Below are 20,549 nucleotides of genomic sequence, written 5' to 3'. Positions count from 1 at the left end.
TTTTGTTTTTGTTAATTTCTGTAAAAAGTCATATTGCTGAGTCTACGAGTAATAACAAGCAGATCATGATCAGGAACACACGTTTATTTCCAATATTACATCAGTTTCCTTTGCATGTAGAGAAAATGAGAAGAAATAACAATCAATCATCATCATCACCACCGCCTGTTTTGTCAATAACTTTCTTCATCCACAATCTCATACGGAAAAGATGGGTGTAGAATCCATATTTCCCATCCCTGTCACATCCTTCTCCCCAGGACACAATGCCAATCTGGTACCAACGGTTGTCATCTGGGCTCTGTGAATGAGGATATAGGTAATTCTCATGAGTATATCAAATATAAAGGGGGATATGCAAGACATCTAATGAGTGAAGTTCGTGTTTCTCTAGTTGTATACCTTCATGACAAAGGGACCACCGCTGTCCCCTTCACAAGCATCACCAGTTTTATCTTCCTCTGGTTTGAAGCCTGAAACGTACATTTACATTTACATTTTAGTCATTTAGCAGACACTCTTATCCAGAGCGACTTACAGTTAGTGAGTGCATACATTTTTCATACTGGCCCCCCGTGGGAATCGAACACACAACCCTGCCGTTGCAAGCGCCATGCTCTACCAACTGAGCTACAGGAGGCTAACATGGGCATTATGAGGAAGCAACATACTAATGGTAACACCTGTGATTCACCTATTTTTTTTCAAGTCACACTCTGCACTAATTCACTTTTGGTTAACATATTGGATGGACTTGAGCTGCAGTATACAGCAAATACCGTACTGAGATGAGAGCTGAGAACTGCTACTCACCTGCACAGAACATGTTGTCAGTGATGCGGATTGAGGTAGAGGCTCTGCAGATATCCTGTTCAACGATGGGTAGATGGATCTGCTGGAGAACTGTGGGTAGAGACTTGGGGGAGGAAGTCCATGTCTCATAAAGGTTCCCCCAGCCTGTCACACGGCCTTTATAGCCAGCAAACATCAGTCTAGAAGGAGAAATTGAAAGAAAGGATGCTAACATTGCTAGTATGGGGAAAAACCTCTGAAATTTTAATTCACATTTAATTATTACTGCTAGCTACGTTAAACTCTCTTACGTCTTAGCAACCTTCTTGGTTGGCAGACAGACAGGGTGAATCTCATCAGTGAAAGTAATGGGCCTCCTCATGTGCAGCAGAGCGATGTCCCGGTTCAGGTTCTCCTTCCAGTTGTACTTGGGGTGGACAATTATCTCATCAATGGCCACAATCTTCTCTGTGCCCCTCTCAAACCTGGGATTAGGTTAGAATAGGGTATGAGTCAAGAACATTTTGGTATGGCTATATTATTGTTTTGTCATGTCTTATGGCATGTTATGGTTCACTGTCGAACTGTGCAAAAGTCAATGTGTATCGCTTGTTAATAAAGATACACTGGGAAAATAGGAGATAACCACTCACTTAGCTCTGTTGTGTTTGCCAAGGCGGACCAGAATGTCATTGATGGTGAAGTTTTTGTTCCATGGTGGGTAGAGGATGCAGTGTGCTGCAGTGAGGATCCACTCGTCACTGATTAGACTGGCCCCACATAGCAGCTCCTGGGGGCTTTTCTTGTACAGCATCACCTGCCTGACATCAAAGCATCCATGAATAACAGGTATCATAATTTACTCTTGCCAAATTGCATCTGTGCCTTTCTTTTAAGGCCGAGGCTGCGGATCTGACCTTTCCGGCCTCGTGCATTTCTCACTGTCAATCGTGAAATGATAATTATTCAGGTTTTACCATTGTAACGTCCATGCAGCATCTGCATACCAACCATTTGATCTCAATCAGTTTCATGGGGATATTAATTTAAGATCTTCTTGAGTTATAGACTACTGTTTCAAAGTAGCCTACAGTGCTGTTTTGAATGAGTGTATTTTAGAGCAGATGGTGTTAACAAACTGTAGAATCGTTTCAATCAAATCACATATTTTGCCTAGTGGCGCGCTTTTGAGTTTTGGCCACATGAGAAAAAAACATTTGACAATTTGATCGCAATCATCCTAAAATCTCATAAGAAATGAGGTGGTGTTTTTTGTCTCACAGTAACGTTACTATGCTATTATATTTGGTTATGTTATGTAGAATAGGCTACTATCATTATGTGATCTTGCAGACATTGATTCAGCTTTGCTCTAACTTTATTAAATGGGCACCATTCGCCTGAGTAGCCCTGCTCTCTATGAGTAGAACAGAGACTGTGCGTAAAGTAGAGAATCACGCATGTGCAAAAGCTTCGGGGCCTTTAGCTGTCTGGAAGAAAGGTGCAGTAAAGTCAGATCTGCAGCCACTCCATTCTTTTAATTGGGCAATGCATCGACAACCCCAAAACACATTCTCTAAATGACAGACACAGATAACTTCCTTTCACGCTTCCACCGTGTATATGGTCAAACATGATGACCATGATCCTAAGTAGTAGTCCTACGTAATGCAATACAATAAATGTGGTGTTTTGAATATCTATTCATTTCATTACCATGGTGCACTGCCCACTTCTGCATCAATCCCTTTAACAATACGGCTTCCTTTGTAGGAGTCAATCAGTTCTTGCTCTCTACCGTCCTTCTTACTTATCTTCTCAAACATGGGTCGCTCTCCGCACACTGAAAATAAAGCAGAGTTTAAGTCATGAAAATAGGCTCTTTCCTCCTCGTATCTTACACTTTATGTTAACCAAAATTATACTACTTACCCAACTCTCCACTGCCAAAGCTCCGAGGGCTGAAGAATGATTTTCTGGGCCCAGAGAGTGTTGTCCTTTCCCTTCCGCCGGCCACCTCGTCATAGTTATCTATTGGGTCATCTGAAAGAGAACAACAGTCCAGCACTCACAGTAAAGAGCATTTATGATACGTGTCAGAGATACTTTTTTTTTACAGAGTGTCCTAATATTTTAAGTCAATCATTTAGAACTGGAAAAAGTGTTGAAACAGCTCACCACACATCTCAAGGTCACAGTAGTCCACAGTGGTATTTCCATGCTGGTCCACATAGCACCAGGGTCCCTCCATATCTCCGTCAGGGTTTCTACAGTGGTTCGTCACAAGTTTGACCTCTGGGATGAAATTCTTTCCTTTGCTGAGTGCCAATGCCTTTGGGGAGGCCCAAGGCAGACACTTTTGGCCATTCATGGTAACTGAGAGATCCCCTGTATAATCCAAGCCATTGTTGGCCAGGCAGTCCTTCTTAATGTATGCGGCTTTCCCATCCACTGTAGCAGGTACTTTTGGGGGTACCCAAGGCTCACCTGTAAGGGAACAATCACAATAGAGGACCGCTAAGACATATTGCAACAAGCAACATGCTCTGCACTTTGTTGTTGAACAAGGAAGCATATAAACCACCGACTATCAGTGTAAAAGTACACCCAGCTCAGCAACAACATGCAGCCAAATGTTGGTTATTATGCAGTAGTGAAATCATACCACATTTTGGGACGATGCATTGCTCTCTCCTGACTGTGGGATCCCTGGTGAAGCACCAAGGTCCTCCAGGAGTTTTGTCTGGGTTCCTGCAATAGTTCTCATACAGGGTCTCATCCAGCGAAGTATTGAACTCCCTAAGAAGAGATATTACCCCTCAGCAACAACACAGCAAGAATGGGACAACTTTGAAATGACTTCCCTCAAGTTATGGGGTCAATAATACATACGTAATTCTGTGTGGGAAGTTACTGGACCAGTACTGGCATGTTTTTCCTGAGGAAGTAGTGGAGATCGTACCGTTGTAGTTCACACCATTGCCCACTGAGCACTCTCCTGTAAGATGCAGGCCCACATAATATTTGAGAAACAGGATGTCCTGCTCTAAAACTACATCTTTACATTATAACATTTTCCTGATAGATTCCTGACACCTTTTAGCGGATTTCAACACAAACATTTTGTCAACAAATCATTGACGTATTTGAAATTTGTAGTGTAATCAGGCCATCATTATTACCATTGGCGTTAATACACCCCCTCACTGTTTTTATATTGTCCTTGGTTCTCAGCAGTGAAGTGCCTTTGCAAGCTGTGAAGAAGACAAGCAAGAATTAGAAAACATGCAGAAATACTTGCCTCTACTTGCTTATCATTGCCAAACCGATATGAATGTTTATTTTTTTAAGTATAAAGAGTACAGCATGTGTGGGAAGAGTAAAACGTGTGGGGTCACCAACACTGGGGCTAAAGCCTATTCCTCAACCAAGTCGACTCACATCTGTTGCACTTTGTTCTGGTTCAATACCATCTATTTACATTGGGTGTTGTGACTGATGACTGCACATATTTCATGGATAAGGTTTTGATATAAAACACAAGTAATAATAAATAAAAACAAATACTTACCCAAATAGTTGCCCCAAAAGGCCTTCTAAATTAAGAAAGATCAATTTAGACAGTTATTTGGGGAGGAATCCTATAATCATACTTTATTATGCAAATAAACAGTGTTACCCAGGTAAGCGTAAAGCTCATGTTTCAGTTACCAGTATACCAAGGTGAATATGAATTTGCTCTGCATGATCCTTCAATCTAACAAGCCAGACATTCTCACCGTCTTGTCTGCCTTTTCAAAGACTTCACGGGCTTCTTCGTGGTCACAGATCTCCTCGATGCACTCCCGTTCCAAGTTCCCAGGTTTCATCTCCTCAAGGAAGGAATTTGCCCGTTTAGCACGGATAAAAACCTGTGAGGCCTCCTTGCTGTTAAGAAATACTATAAACAAATATTTGATAACTCAATGCATTGTTTAGTGATATTAGAACTGACAAATTGCCTAATTCACAGTTTAAGGGGTATACATTTTCAGAATATCAATATTTTTGAAACTTGCTTGCTTTTGAGCTTTCAGGGCTGGTAAATAAAAGCTGGTATCTTACCATTTTCACAAAGGGTGATCTGAAGAGTAGAAGAAAATAGTAGAGTGAAAATGAGAGTTGCGGGTATTCGACCCATTGTTATGGATCGTTAAGACAGAACTCCTTGTAAAACCTAGGACATTACCAAACCTTCTCACCCCCTCAAAATCCAGTACTCATTGAAAAACACCCCCACTTTCTGTTACATTGAACCACCTGGTTAATATTGAACCACTGTACTAAGACTGACTCAGGGCTGCAGCTCCCATCTGGGTCATGTCACATAACATTTTGCATTCAGTATTTCCATTAAAGTTTCAAAATATTACATATAGCCATGGATAAGCTTTCCACACAATGTCAAGAATAGCTTTCTCCATTGTTTATTTTCTGTCAGGGCCTACACATGGATTACTTTATATGAAAAAATATATTAAGTAATTACAAGTAGAATATAAAATGATAAAGAATTCAAGGCAATGTCAAATACATACACAATAAATCAACCTTTTAAATACTGCTATCTGCTCTTTTAGACTATGTTAGTGTGTTCCGCTAAGCTGCATAGACAAGCATAGCAACACACGCTAAAGTTGCTCCAAACCAGAATGTTTGTTGATTCATGTCCCAACCATCTAAATATTTGCACCCAAATATCGAATGACGCATTGGATAAAGAGTGAAAAGTCAAAGTCGTGTTCAAAAACACATACAACAGTTGTAAAGCCACCACAGCGGTGTTATTTTCTCTCTTTTAATTGGAATCTTCAACAATAATGATCATCTTGTTGATGGCCCATATTTACAATAGTGTGTTAAAATACAGTAAAGCTATTTAAAAAGCCTTCATAAACATTCTCCAGAGATCAAATATATTTTGGTCAGATATAAAAAGCAAACTATTCATGAGGATTTCTCTTTGTAACCATTAAGACATTTATTTCCTAAAATACGGGGGCAGGTAGTTTTAGTACAGTTCTTGAAAATAACATTTGCAGCAGATAGTGGCTAGACAAGGTCCACCACAGAGGGGAGTCAATATTTGCTGATATCTTTAACTCGTTGACAGCTATGGCTCCCTTCTCCAGTAATCTAAATGGAGTATCCTGATGGTGATATCATAACATATCTTATATTCATGACAAATGTATTTTCCAAGTACTGCTTATTGTCTTCTTTTAGGTAAAGTACATCTAGCAGGCAAAAAAATATAGTTTTTATTCACATTCTTGGTTTTATTTTAAGATTTTTTTAAAAACAGCAACAGAAAGCAAAATGGTGTGAATTGCAGTTTTAAACTCCTGTTTCTATCTCTATTGTCTCTGCCACAGAGCTCAGTCCATCCTCTCCCTGTAGAATCACCAGGTTGCTGTGTGTTTTGTGCTCCCTTACCACAATACACTTATCATTAGAATCTGAGACAATTATCTCAATAACATTCTCATTTAGCTGGATCTGGCCCACATCCTGTTCCAACCCTTCCTCTATTACCACAGAAGATATAGCACTATCATGATATGAGTCATAGGTGCTGACAATAACCTCCCCTGAGTTAGGCATGGCTAAGTCTTCGATGGCCTGAACGTACACTACTGTCCGACCCTCCATGTTCTCTTCAGGGACATCGACCCATGGCTTGACCTCTGTCTTGCGAGGGGTCTTTCTAGGTCTGCCTCGAGCAGGGGCGGAGTGGCTAGACTCCAGAGCTGCCAGAGCGTCAGCTAGCTCCCCAGATGTCCTATCTTCTCTCTTTTTATGGGAGAGCTGGTGGCGAACCAGGCTCTGCATTAGCGTGTAGCCAGCACCACATGTCTGACATTTGTAGGGCTTCTCCTCAAGATGGGACTTCATGTGGCGGCGTAGCTTGGTGGCCATTGTGTAGGCCTTCCCACACACCTCACACTTGTGAGGTCTCTCCCCTGTGTGTAAACGTTCATGGGCACGCAAGGTGTGGGGGTCCCGCAAGGCTTTGCCACATATAGGGCAGAGGTAGACTTCCCCTGTGTGTGATATGAGGTGTCTGCGGAGTTCAGGCACCTGTGAGAAGCACTGATTACAATGGTTGCACTTGTAAGGCTTTTCCCCTGTGTGGATGCGTAGGTGCCCCAAAAGGTTCCCCCGCTGTCGGAATGTCTTATTGCAGTGGGGACATGCATAAGGCCGTTCTCCTGTGTGCAAGCGCATGTGATTCCTAAGGGAGCCCGAATTGGCCAGTTCTTTATCGCAGACAGGGCACTTGAGCTTAGGAGCGTGGTAATTTTCTTCCTTAGCGCGGTGGGCCTCCCTATGAATACGTAGTGAAGGCCGACGGGCAAAAGCCTTCCCACAGATATCGCAGACGAAAGGCCTCTCTCCTGTATGGAGAACTTCATGCTCCTTCAGGTCTCGTTTCAGGCCATAGCTCTTGTCACACTGCTGGCACTTGAATGGCCTCTCTCCCTTATGCATCAGAAGGTGGGCCCTGAAGTTCTCTTGGGAGCTGTAATTCTTACCACACTCTGTGCATAAGTAAGGCTTTAGGTCCGAGTGGGTGAATTTGTGCTTCTTCAGGTGACAGAGCTGAAAGAAACTCTTGTCACACTTGTCACATGTATACCTCCTTTCCCTGGTGTTAAAGAGGTCTGGAGCTGTCATAAGCTCCTCTGGGTCTTTCTTTCCCCCTTTGTCACTATCCTTTGTGATTTCATCTGAGCTTATATTTTCTCTATCCGTTATATCTGTTTCTTGGCAAGCTTGTCCATTTTCATCACCAACTCTGGACGTAATCTCCAGTGTCACTTGACGATCAAGATACCTGTTTTTGCGCCCTTGAAGACGCTTGTGGATGCAGCTGACTAATGAATGCACCTTCCTGGGTTTCGCAGCCAGTCTGCAACTGGCCCTGACAACCTGTGGCCACTGCTCCTCCTGGAGATGTTTTACCACATTACCTGGTTCTTCACTGCTCTTTGGAGGCTCGTCTGCAGGCCTCACACGTTTGTCCTCATTAGAGCGTGGCACATTGGTTCTTTCCGGAATGAAACTTTCTGTTTTTATTATTTTGCATGAGTCAACTTCTCCATTCTGTTCCACTGTTTTCTCACCACTGGAATGAGAGTCTCTCACACATCTCTTTTTCATTTTGTAGATAAGAGGTTTGCTCCTTTTGATTCCAGTCTGGCTTTTCTCCTCCTCCACCACCATAGACTTTGTAGACCCCAGTGGAGAAGTTGACATGTCTGAATCTTCAGTGTGCTCCTCAGGCTCTGTAAGACATACAAATATCTTCCACGTAACATTATCAATATAAATGTCATCATTTCATAACATCAAATCCTTATTAATAAAATATTTATTAGTTAGTGTGTATTAAGAATGTTACTGAATGTGGGTGTCAGGCTACCTGTGAGCTTGAGCTCTTGCTCCGTGGAGTTTACACCTGGGGATCCATCCTCTCTGGACTTGCGAGGTGTAACTTGTTTGCGAGGTTTGCCTGGTGTTGTTAGTGACCCTCCTTGGCTTCCATCGTGTTCCAGAGGATCAGCTAGGAAACTCCAAAGCAGAAGTTCTGTCCCTGGGTTGATGTCTTTGCAGGCCCTTAGACAGAGACTTCCATCCACCTCATGAACAGTAACATTCTGTTCATCCTTTCTCCTTGCATTACAGGCAAATCTGCATAAAACAAAGAAAGAGGGTTTCTCACTCCCAATGACCAAATTAAATGTGACAGTAATGTTAATGTGTTTGCTTCTTTACCTAGAGCTATTCTTCTTTACCTAGAGACACCTACCTAATCCAATAGCACCTGTCCCAAAGATGCCCATTGATTATCGTCTGATATGCTTCTTCCATCAAGCTCTGACGACAACAAATGTGTTACATTCAATACATTTGCAATGTTATAGAAACTTGAGCAAGTGTGTGCCTCCCCCATCACAAACACTCTGATACATACCTCTGTAAAGTCTTCACTTTGGTCAAAGGTGTTGCTTTGGTCTTCCACGCCCAGAAGAATCCCTTTCTGCAGAGCATGTCCTACACACCAGAGCCCCAACTGGCCATCATTTGCTAGAGAGGGGCCCACTGTCAGTCCACGAGGAACAGCATTCAGCACACTGTGTAGGGAGTCCTGGTTTAGGATGGGCCCCTCATACCCAGAGAGTCCATCCTACTCTCTGTAGCCACAAAATGTAGAGACTCACAAAAATGCAAATGTTTTCAATGTCGTTTACAATGACACACAAAAATGCACGTTTTGGATGTAATTTACAATGACTAGCTACATAGGAAGTTGAAACGTATCTCCTTGACTTGTTTCAAGCTGTCATTGTCAATATGATACAGTACTGTATAAGAAACAGCAGCCACATACACAATATATATACCATAGTTATATAGCTAGCTGAGTTTTATGGCCATCGTTTAAGTCCCCTGACGGCAGGCAAGCTTCGTCGTGACAACTTATGTATGCATGAGCATGCGCGGACAAGGCAACGCATTTCAGCGCTAATGTAAGCCCCTGACAAAACAATTAGCCAACGTTAACAAAGTTTGCCCACTAACAAAAGTTGGCCTGTTTAACTGGAAATAGTACACGTCGACAAGGGACCGTGAGTAAGTTTGCCAATGAATTCGTGACACAGGCAGCAAATTATTATGAAGAAGCACAAGCCAACTATTAACTGGCGAGCTAGCAAGCTAACTAGCTATGATTTCAGTAGCTAGCTGGAACAGGCTTGAGTAGATGTCAGAAATCTAGTAACAATAGTTATTAAGCTTGATAGCTAGCTAATAACGTTAACGTTATAAGCGATTATTCTATTTGTTCTTGGTGGCACTGATAATGCTAACTAACAAATTCAAGCTACTGTCTTTGCTACCATGCATGCAACATTGTTGTTGTCTGGCTAACCAGTCGACGACAGTGTGGACATGATACTACTGTTAGGATATCAAACATCTTTCAAGTAGACGTTCGATTCGCGGCAATAACTCGAAAATATTATTTCAACTAACTCAGGATATCCACAGGGTCTTTGACAATTTATAGCATTCGTTTTTTCCATTTGAAAACTCCGGGAAAATCATCGTTCTCCAGCCAAGGACAGAATCCGGAAGTCCTGAAGTTCCTGTCTATCTAAACATTCCGACAGGAAACATGTCCTTTCACGCACATCGTAAATGCTATATTTATTCTAATTCGAATGGTTAAAAAGCCAAATGATTACATGATATAGGCATGGATCTTTAGCTACCGTACCTTGCTGTTTTTGTTCTTTGCCAACTAGCTAATTTACAACAGTTAATTTGTCAGCGGCAAGAGGAACTCATGTTTGTCTCATAGTGCAAGTGCTGTGGTCCCATTTATGGTTTTGCCACTGCCAGACTGAAATTGAATGTCGAGTTTATTTTAAATACTAGGCCTAATTTATTACCTGATCCACCTGTATTCATGGACTGCCATTATATTATGTTTTTTATACCAACAGACCTGACATGGTATGCTGAGGTGGGGAGTCTGGGGACCGATGCACTATGGCAGAGTCACTTGCCATCCAGGACCATTCAACTGAAGCAGAACTATGCACCAAGTAGTAATATGAATCAATTTGGCCTAGTAGCCAGCAGATCCGACCCACCCGCTTGCTTACAGCTGCAGACAGGCTAGGGTCGGACAGGCTTCCTGTGTAAATTGCATCGCAGTGCTAACTGTGCCACTAGAGATCCTGGTTCGAATCCAGGCTCTGTCGCAGCCGGCCACGACCGGGAGACTCATGGGCGGCGCACAATTGGCCCAGCGTCGTCCAGGGTAGGGGAGGGAATGGCCGGCAGGGATGTAGCTCAGTTGATAGAGCATGGCGTTTGCAACGCCAGGGTTGTGGGTTCGATTCCCACGGGGGGCCAGTATATATATTTTAAAAAAAATGTATTCACTAACTGTAAGTCGCTCTGGATAAGAGCGTCTGCTAAATGACGTAAATGTAAATGTATGCACGCATGACTGTAAGTCGCTTTGGATAAGAGCGTCTGCTAAATGACGTAAATGTAAATGTAAATTAAGACACAGCGGAGCCGGCGCGAGATATAGCTCGGAAAAAGTACCTCAATCCAGGGATCACAAATGTGTTGTACTCCGAATTGTCCCATTATCCCAACTGTTACACAGAGAAGATTGAAGACTGATTAAATAGTAGTCTTAATCTACACAGAAAGCCTGTCTGACCCTAGTGCAGCTGTAAGCAAGCGGGTTGGATCTGCTGGATAGCCTAGTAGTAGCTATGTGTTCTATCCTCTACTAATCAATGATCTGCTGTTTTGATCAGTGGAGGCTGCTGAGGGAAGGGCGGCTCATAATAATGGCTGGAATGGCGTGAAAGGAATCAAACGCATGAAAACCAGGTGTTTGATACCATTCCATTCACTCCATTCCGGCCATTATTATGAGTCGTCCTCCCCTCAGCAGCCTCCACTGGTTTTCATGTAGCCTAGTCTGTTTTAAATTGGCTGCATTGATAGCCCATCTTTGCAGGTTAGTTGAATAAATTGATGCTAATCAGGTGCAGTTATAAAAATAAAACATTTGACACGCATCCAGAGATTGTATGTTGATATGCTATATCTTCTTATAGTGAAATAAAAGACATTGAGTCCTTTGAGACAGAAGGAGCCAACCAGAGATTGAAAGCCGACCACTTGCTTTTCACCATTCAAAGACACCAAAAATGTTACTTCTGGTGTGAGTATTAGCTATTTCTGTCCAGTGCCTTTACACACAGACTCGCACCAAGAGCCTTAGACTATGACTAAGAGCAGCAAAACTGTGTTTGACTGTTTCATTTGTTCTGATACTTTGATACATTTCCCAGTGCCACTAGGCCTATCATTATTTATGTGAATATTGCTTATTTATTGCTTATATAATGTAGTCTATAACTTCTATTGTTGCTGTGGTATTATTTTTTCATCCATGCATCATTGCTGTAATTCTTTTTATTATTTTACCTTCAAATTATACTGCCTAAAACGTACCTTTGTCATGCCTTACAGTTTGTGAGGAGTGCAAAGACTATTTTATTGATGAATGCCCCACACATGGCCCTCCAGTTTTTGTGCCTGACACCCCTGTGCCAGTGGGTGTCCCAAACCGTGCCGCCCTTACTACCCCTAGTGGCATTGAGGTCATTCAGGAAGGCAGTGAGGTGGACGTGTGCTGCGTAGACAAAGACATTCCCAGGGGGGCACTATTCGGTCCTTACCAGGGTGAAGTGATGTCACAGGATAAGTCCTCTGGTTTCTTCCCCTGGATGGTGAGTTGAATCCACAAACCTTACTATGTTCTGCAATTCACTCTTCACTAGTATATGGTATACCTCATGAAATTGTCTTCCTAATTTCATGCACCATGTGTAACTTTAAGGCTCTCGCATCTATGTATTTATGTCAATGTTTTTTATCCCTAGTTGGTGGACAAAAACAACTCATACAAATCCATTGATGGTAGCGACGAAACCAAAGCTAACTGGATGAGGTATGTCCGAAACTCTTCAGAGGACATTGAGCGAAACCTGACAGCCTTCCAGCATGGCGAGCACATCTACTTCCAGGTGTGCCGTGACCTGTCAGTGGGGAGAGGCTGCGGGTATGGTACAGTGATGACTACATGGACCGATTACACCGCATGTCCCAGGACACCATCGACAGCAACTTGGCCATAGGTAACACTCCTACCAGCCTCATCCCTTTGCCAGCCCTCTAGTTAACTACCAAACATATTTTATTGCTTTCCAGAGTGCTACAATGTGTGTCATTTTCTACCCATATCACTGATCTAAGATCTCCTAAATAGTTATTCTAAGAAATGCATTAGTATGACTGACTTTGAAGGAAAGATGAAGATCGTTGAAATACATTTTGACCACCAGGGGGAGTCATGTTGCAAAATACATGCAGAAGCTCAAACAGTGAATGGCAATATCAAACCAGTTGTCACCTTTTTGAAATTAATACTTCATATATCAACATGTCGTTTTACGCACAAATATAGTTAATGAAGAGGATTTTGTCATTTTATTATGTAAGAATGATTACATGTTTGTTTATATTATTATAAGCAGTTATAAGGTGCTTACCTGTCAGAGGCTGATCAAGTTGAACTTGGGTTTTTGAATGATCATCTTGTCTCCCTCCACAACAGTTGAAAAGGACTCACGAGTGTGGTCAAGCCCCTGGAATGTTACAGCCCGGGACCGGGAAGCCACCCAGGCCCTCATCGAGCACTACGGGTCCCCAGAGATCCAGGGCCTACTGAACGACCGGACAACCAGAACCAAGCAGATCTTTGAGATCATCGCCAGTCGGATGGAGGCACAGGGCTTCCTGATCAGTGAGAACTCCTGGCAGGCTGGCAAGCGATGCTTCCAAAAGTGGCGCAACATGGAGCGCACGTACAAAGACTATGTGCTGGCGTCCAAGAGGACTGATGCTGGACGCAGGAAACAGCCCAGAGTTCTTTGACCAGTTCCATGCACTCATGGGCCAGAGGCTGAGCTCCAAGCTGGCTACTGCTGACACCCCATCCAGGGCGTTGGCCAAGCTGAAGCCTAAAGCTGTAGCACCAACTCCAAGCCTGCCCCTCTATGCTATTGTAGTCCCATCAGGTCATCCAGTCAAGCTCGGTATCCCCTCCACCTCTAGCCCAGAGGCAGAGATTGGAGTCCATGCAGGCACCACTGAGCCTGAACCGCTAGCCAGGAAGTCCAGGTGCGAACGGGTCCCACATCCCAAGATACTCCAGTCAAATGCGGAGGAGGAGAGGGCAGAGAATCAACTCCAAAAGGGGAGGAGGAGGTTGTGGCTTGGGGATGACAGAGGTACATTTGTAATGATGTTGAATCTTAGCAGTTGGCCCATAACAGAAAAGGACGCAGACATTTTCAAAATCATTGACAGTATTTGTGTAATAACTCTTTCTATCCATGTCTCTAGCTGCTGAGAACGGTGGGTACCTGCCTGTGTGGTCAGAGCGGAAAGTTATCAGTCAGGACATTGAGGCAACGGAGGCATTAGTAGAGCTGTACAGCTCTCCAGAGATCCAGGGACTGATCAGGGAGAAAAGACCCGAACCAAGAGGATCTTTGAGATCATAGCTAGCAGGCTGAAGGAGCAAGGCTTCCACATCAGTGATGTGCCTGAGCAGGCAGGGGAGCGATGCTTCCAGAAGTGGCGGAACCTGTCGAGGGCGTACAAGGAGTACATCCTCCACCCAGAGAAGGCTGACATGGCCAAGAGGAAGCTTCCTGCCTACTTCAACAGACTCCAGGACCTCATAGGCCACCGGCTCAGCATTCAACTATCTGAAGACTCCCCCGAGCCTGATGGCAGCATGGGAGATGCTGAGGCAGATGCAGGGGTTGAGGACATAAGCCAGAATCTGTTACACATTGTGGAGGTGCCGGCGAGCCCCACTGACATTGTCAGTCCCCCCTCCACTTCTGCCTCCTTCTCCTCTTCACAGATAGGAAACCACCTCCATGTTGGACCCAGTGGGCGGAAGAGAAGGAGGATGGCAGACATGTTGGATGTCTTTCAAGGTTACAGGGAGGAAGACAAACGATTGCAAGAGGAGAGGGAAAGGAGGGCAGAGGAGCGCTTTAATCAGCTGCGAAGCCTTCTGCAGCAACAGCACACAGAGACTATGGCGGGGATGAGAGAACTGATCAATTCCATGAAGACGAAAAAACAATGAGATATAGTGTGTATATATATATATATATATATATATATATATATATATATATATATATATATATATATATATATATATACATATACATACAGTGGGGAAAAAAAGTATTTAGTCAGCCACCAATTGTGCAAGTTCTCCCACTTAAAAAGATGAGAGAGGCCTGTAATTTTCATCATAGGTACACGTCAACTATGACAGACAAATTGAGGAGAAAAAAATCCTGAAAATCACATTGTAGGATTTTTAATGAATTTATTTGCAAATTATGGTGGAAAATAAGTATTTGGTCACCTACAAACAAGCAAGATTTATGGCTCTCACAGACCTGTAACTTCTTCTTTAAGAGGCTCCTCTGTCCTCCACTCGTTACCTGTATTAATGGCACCTGTTTGAACTTGTTATCAGTATAAAAGACACCTGTCCACAACCTCAAACAGTCACACTCCAAACTCCACTATGGCCAAGACCAAAGAGCTGTCAATGGACACCAGAAACAAAATTGTAGACCTGCACCAGGCTGGGAAGACTGCATCTGCAATAGGTAAGCAGCTTGTTTTGAAGAAATCAACTGTGGGAGCAATTATTAGGAAATGGAAGACATACAAGACCACTGATAATCTCCCTCGATCTGGGGCTCCACGCAAGATCTCACCCCGTGGGGTCAAAATGATCACAAGAACGGTGAGCAAATATCCCAGAACCACACGGGGGGACCTAGTGAATGACCTGCAGAGAGCTGAGACCAAAGTAACAAAGCCTACCATCAGTAACACACTACGCCGCCAGGGACTCAAATCCTGCAGTGCCAGACGTGTCCCCCTGCTTAAGCCAGTACATGTCCAGGCCCATCTGAAGTTGGCTAGAGTGCATTTGAATGATCCAGAAGAGGATTGGGAGAATGTCATATGGTCAGATGAAACCAAAATATAACTTTTTGGTAAAAACTCAACTCGTCGTGTTTGGAGGACAAAGAATGCTGAGTTGCATCCAAAGAACACCATACCTATTGTGAAGCATGGGGGTGGAAACATCATGCTTTGGGGCTGTTTTTCTGCAAAGGGACCAGGACGACTGATCCGTGTAAAGGAAAGAATGAATGGGGCCATGTATCGTGAGATTTTGAGTGAAAACCTCCTTCATCAGCAAGGGCATTGAAGATGAAACGTGGCTGGGTCTTTCAGCATGACAATGATCCCAAACACACCGCCCGGGCAACGAAGGAGTGGCTTCGTAAGAAGCATTTCAAGGTCCTGGAGTGGCCTAGCCAGTCTCCAGATCTCAACCCCATAGAAAATCTTTGGAGGGAGTTGAAAGTCTGTGTTGCCCTAGCGACAGCCCCAAAACATCACTGCTCTAGAGGAGATCTGCATGGAGGAATGGGCCAAAATACCAGCAACAGTGTGTGAAAACCTTGTGAAGACTTACAGAAAACGTTTGACCTGTGTCATTGCCAACAAAGGGTATATAACAAAGTATTGAGAAACTTTTGTTATTGACCAAATACTTATTTTCCACCATAATTTTCAAATAAATTCATTAAAAATCCTACAATGTGATTTTCTGGGTTTTTTTTCCTCCTTTTGTCTGTCGTAGTTGACGTGTACCTATGATGAAAATTACAGGCCTCTCTCATCTTTTTAAGTGGGAGAACTTGCACAATTGGTGGCTGACTAAATACTTTTTTCCCCCACTGTATATATATACAGTGCCTTGCAAAAGTATTCATCCCCCTTGGTGTTTTTCCTATTTTGTTGCATGACAACCTGTAATTTAAATTGATTTTTATTTGGATTTCATGTAATGGACATACACAAAATAGTCAAAATTGGTGAAGTGAAAATAAAAAAATTACTTGTTTCCAAGAATTCAAAAAAATAAATAACAGAAAAGTGGTGCGTGCATATGTATTCACCCCTTTTGCTATGAAGCCCCTAAATCAGATCTGGTGCAACCAATTACCTTCAGAAGTCACATAATTAGTTAAATAAAGTCCACCTGTGTGCAATCTAAGTGTCACATGATCTCAGTATATATACACTTGTTCTGAAAGGCCCCAAAGTCTGCAACACCACTAAGCAAGGGGCACCACCAAGCAAGCGGTACCATGAAGACCAAGGAGTTCTCCAAACAGGTCAGGGGACAAAGTTGTGGAGAAGTACAGATCAGGGTTGGGTTATAAAAAAATATCCGAAGCTTTGAACATCCCACGGAGCACCATTAAATCCATTATTAAAAAATGGAAAGAATATGGCACCACAACAAACCTGCCAAGAGAGGGCCGCCCACCAAAACTCACGGACAAGGCAAGGAGGGCATTAATCAGAGAGGCAACAAAGAGACCAAAGATAACCCTGAAGGAGCTGCAAAGCTCCACAGCGGAGATTGGAGTATCTGTCCATAGGACCACTTTAAGCCGAACACTCCACAGAGCTGGGCTTTACGGAAGAGTGACCAGAAAAAAGCCATTGCTTCAAGAAAAAAATAAGCAAACACGTTTGGTCTTCGCCAAAAGGCATGTGGGAGACTCCCCAAACATATAGAAGAAGGTACTCTTTTCAGATTACCCTAAAATTGAGCTTTTTGGCCATCAAGGAAAACGCATTGTCTGGCGCAAACCCAACACCTCTCATCACCCCGAGAACACCATCCCTACAGTGAAGCATGGTGGTGGCAGCATCATGCTGTGGGGATGTTTTTCATCGGTAGGGACTGGGAAACTGGTCAGAATTGAAGGAATGATGGATGGCGCTAAATACAGGGAAATTCTTGAGGGAAACCTGTTTCAGTCTTCCAGAGATTTGAGACTGGACAGAGGTTCACCTTCCAGCAGGACAATGACCCTAAGCAAACTGCTAAAGCAACACTCAAGTGGTTTAAGGGGAAACATTTAAATGTCTTGGAACGGCCTAGACAAAGGCCAGACCTCAATCCAATTGAGAATCTGTGGTATGACTTAAAGATTGCTGTACACCAATGGAACCCATCCAACTTGAAGGAGCTGGAGCAGTTTTCCTTTGAAGAATGGGCAAAAATCCCAGCGGCTAGATGTGCCAAGCTTATAGAGACATACCCCAAGAGACTTGCAGCTGTAATTGCTGCAAAAGGTGGCTCTACAAAGTATTGACTTGGGGGGTGAATAGTTATGCACGCTCAAGTTTTCTGTTTTTTTGTCTTATTTCTTGTTTGTTTCACAAAAATATATATTTTGCATCTTCAAAGTGGTAGGCATGTTGTGTAAATCAAATGATACAAACCCACAAAAAATCTATTTTAATTCCAGGTTGTAAGGCAACAAAATAGAAAAAAAGCCAAGGGGGTCAATACGTACGCAAGCCAACGTATATACACACACTACCAGTCAAAAGTTTGGACACACCTACTCATTCTATTCATTCAAGGGTTTTTCTTTATTTTTACTATTTTTTACATTGTAGAATAATAGTGAAGACATCAAAACTATGAAATAACACATATGGAATCATGTAGTAAACAAAAAAGTGTTAAACAAATCAAAATATATTTTATATTTGAGAATCTTCAAATAGCCACCATTTTTCCTTGATGACAGCTTTGCACACTCTTGGCAATCTCTCAACCAGCTTCACCTGGAATGCTTTTCCAACAGTCTTGAAGGATGACCCACATATGCTGAGCACTTGTTGGCTGCTTTTCCTTCACTCTGCGGTCCGACTCATCCCAAACCATCTCAGTTGGGTTGAGGTCATAGGATTGTGGAGGCCAGGTCATCTGATGCAGCACTCCATCACTCTCCTTCTTGGTAAAATAGCCCTTACACAGCGCAAACCAGATGGGATGGCGTATCGCTGCAGAATGCTGTGGTAGCCATGCGGGTTAAGTGTGCCTTGAATTCTAAATATATCACAGACAGTGTCACCAGCAAAGCACCATCACACCTCCTCCTCCATGCTTGACGGTGGAAACCACACATGCGGAGATCATCCGTTCACCTACTCTGCGTCTCACAAAGAAACAGCGGTTGGAACCAAAAATCTCAAATTTGGACTCATCAGACCAAAGGACAGATTTCCATCTGTCTAATGTTCATTGCTTGTGTTTCTTGGCCCAAGCAATTCTCTTCTTATTATTGGTGTCCTTTGGTAGTGGTTTCTTTGCAGCAATTCGACCATGAAGGCCTGATTCATGCAGTCTCCTCTGAACAGTTGATGTTGAGATGTGTCTGTTACTTGAACTCTGTGAAGCATTTATTTGGGCTGCAATTTCTGAGGCTGGTAACTCTAATGAACGTATCCTCTGCAGCAGAGGTGACTCTGGGTCTTCCTTTCCTGTGGCGGCCCTCATGAGAGACAGTTTCATCATAGCGCTTGATGGTTTTTGCGACTGCACTTGAAGAAACTTTCAAAGTTCTTGAAATATTCCGAATTGACTGACCTTCATGTCTTAAAGTAATGATGGATTATCATTTCTCTTTGCTTATTTGAGCTGTTCTTGCCATAATATGGACTTGGTCTTTTACCAAATAGGGCTATCTTCTGTATACCACCCATACCTTGTCACAACACAACTGATTGGCTCAAAAGCATTAAGAAGGAAAGAAATTCCACAAATTAACTTTTAACAAGGCACACCTGTTAACTGAAATGCATTCCAGGTGACAACCGCATGAAGCTGCTTGAGAGAATGCCAAGAGTGTGCAAAGCTGTCATCAAGGCAAAGGGTGGCTATTTAAATAATCTCAAATACAACATGTATTTTGATTTTTTTAAACACTTTTTTGGTTACTACATGATTCCATATGTGTTATTTCATAGTTTTGATGTCTTCACTATTATTATACAATGTAGAAAATAGTAAAAATAAAGAAAAACCCTTGAATGAGTAGGTGTGTCCAAACTTTTAACTGGTACTGTATGTATGTATGTATGTATGTATGTATGTATGTATGTATGTATATACAGTTGAAGTCGGAAGTTTACATACACCTTAGCCAAATACATTTAAACTCAGTTTTTCACAATTCCTGACATTTAATCCTAGTAAAAATTCCCTGTCTTAGGTCAGTTAGGATCACCACTTTATTTTAAGAATGTGAAATGTCAGAATAATAGTAGAGAGAATGATTTATTTCAGCTTTTCTTTCTTTCATCACATTCCCAGTGGGTCAGAAGTTTACATACACTAAATTAGTATTTGGGAGCATTGCCTTTAAATTGTTTAACTTGGGTGAAATGTTTCGGGTAGCCTTCCACAAGCTTCACACAATAAGTTGGGTGAATTTTGGCGAGCTGGTATAACTGAGTCAGGTTTGTAGGCCTCCTTGCTCACGCACGCTTTTTCAGTTCTGCCCACACATTTTCTATAGGATTGAGGTCAGGGCTTTGTGATGGCCACGCCAATACCTTGACTTTGTTGTCCTTAAGCCATTTTGCCACAACTTGGAAGTATGCTTGGGGTCATTGTCCATTTGGAAGACCCATTTGCGACCAAGCTTTAACTTCCTGACTGATGTCTTGAGATGTTGCTTCAATATATCCACATAATTTTCCTTCCTCATGATGCCATCTATTTTGTGAAGTGCACCAGTCCCTCCTGCAGCAAAGCACCCCCACAGCATGATGCTGCACGATTGGGATGGTGTTCTTCGGCTTGCAAGAAACCCCCTTTTTCCTCCAAACATAACGATGGTCATTATGGCCAAACAGCTCTATTTTTGTTTTTATCAGACCAGAGGTAATTTCTCCAAAAAGTACGATCTTCGTCCCCATGTGCAGTTGCAAACCGTAGTCTGGCTTTTTAATGGTGGTTTTGGAGCAGTGGCTTCTTCCTTGCTGAGGGCCTTTCAGGTTATGTCGATATAGGACTCGTTTTACTATGGATATAGATACTTTTGTACCTGTTTCCTCCAGCATCTTCACAAGGTCCTTTGCTGTTGTTTTGGGATTGATTTGCACTTTTCGCACCAAAGTACGTT

General features: G+C 42.8%; 3 protein-coding genes across 4 annotated transcripts; 1 reads left to right on the top strand and 2 right to left on the bottom strand.

Annotated features, from left to right (window-relative positions):
- Positions 1 to 63: 63 nt before the first annotated feature.
- Positions 64 to 5,072, bottom strand: f2 (coagulation factor II (thrombin)). Its single transcript, XM_041885185.2, has 14 exons — positions 4,897 to 5,072; positions 4,572 to 4,732; positions 4,364 to 4,388; positions 3,975 to 4,046; positions 3,685 to 3,790; positions 3,458 to 3,591; positions 2,971 to 3,279; positions 2,725 to 2,835; positions 2,509 to 2,635; positions 1,446 to 1,613; positions 1,104 to 1,277; positions 814 to 992; positions 403 to 473; positions 64 to 301 (listed from the first exon to the last, which is right to left on the bottom strand). Exons 1-14 carry the CDS (start codon positions 4,970 to 4,972, stop codon positions 143 to 145), a joined length of 1,872 nt encoding a protein of 623 aa, XP_041741119.2. The 5' UTR covers positions 4,973 to 5,072; the 3' UTR covers positions 64 to 142.
- A 173-nt stretch (positions 5,073 to 5,245) lies between these two features.
- znf408 (zinc finger protein 408) lies at positions 5,246 to 10,138 on the bottom strand. 2 transcript variants are annotated; one of them, XM_045222427.1, is made up of 5 exons: positions 9,240 to 10,138; positions 8,810 to 9,029; positions 8,645 to 8,712; positions 8,258 to 8,526; positions 5,246 to 8,120 (listed from the first exon to the last, which is right to left on the bottom strand). In XM_045222427.1, the coding sequence occupies exons 3-5, from the start codon at positions 8,704 to 8,706 to the stop codon at positions 6,169 to 6,171; spliced, it is 2,283 nt and encodes a 760-aa protein (XP_045078362.1). In that variant the 5' UTR covers positions 8,707 to 8,712; positions 8,810 to 9,029; positions 9,240 to 10,138; the 3' UTR covers positions 5,246 to 6,168. The 2 variants fall into 2 exon arrangements, with proteins under 2 accessions (XP_045078362.1, XP_041741124.2); XM_041885190.2 differs by lacking the exons at positions 8,645 to 8,712; positions 8,810 to 9,029; positions 9,240 to 10,138 and having other exon boundaries at positions 5,246 to 8,139; positions 8,258 to 8,336.
- LOC121574498 (PR domain-containing protein 11-like) lies at positions 9,380 to 14,640 on the top strand. Its single transcript, XM_045222428.1, is given in 8 exon segments — positions 9,380 to 9,468; positions 10,344 to 10,448; positions 11,484 to 11,590; positions 11,902 to 12,161; positions 12,315 to 12,471; positions 12,474 to 12,569; positions 13,049 to 13,724; positions 13,840 to 14,640. Coding segments are annotated over 6 exon segments (999 nt in total). The 5' UTR covers positions 9,380 to 9,468; positions 10,344 to 10,389; the 3' UTR covers positions 13,369 to 13,724; positions 13,840 to 14,640.
- Positions 14,641 to 20,549: the final 5,909 nt, after the last annotated feature.

Source organism: Coregonus clupeaformis, chromosome 9, assembly GCF_020615455.1.
Source record: "Coregonus clupeaformis isolate EN_2021a chromosome 9, ASM2061545v1, whole genome shotgun sequence".
In the NCBI taxonomy this organism is placed as follows: domain Eukaryota; kingdom Metazoa; phylum Chordata; class Actinopteri; order Salmoniformes; family Salmonidae; genus Coregonus; species Coregonus clupeaformis.
This window is presented reverse-complemented; position numbering and strand designations above follow the sequence as displayed.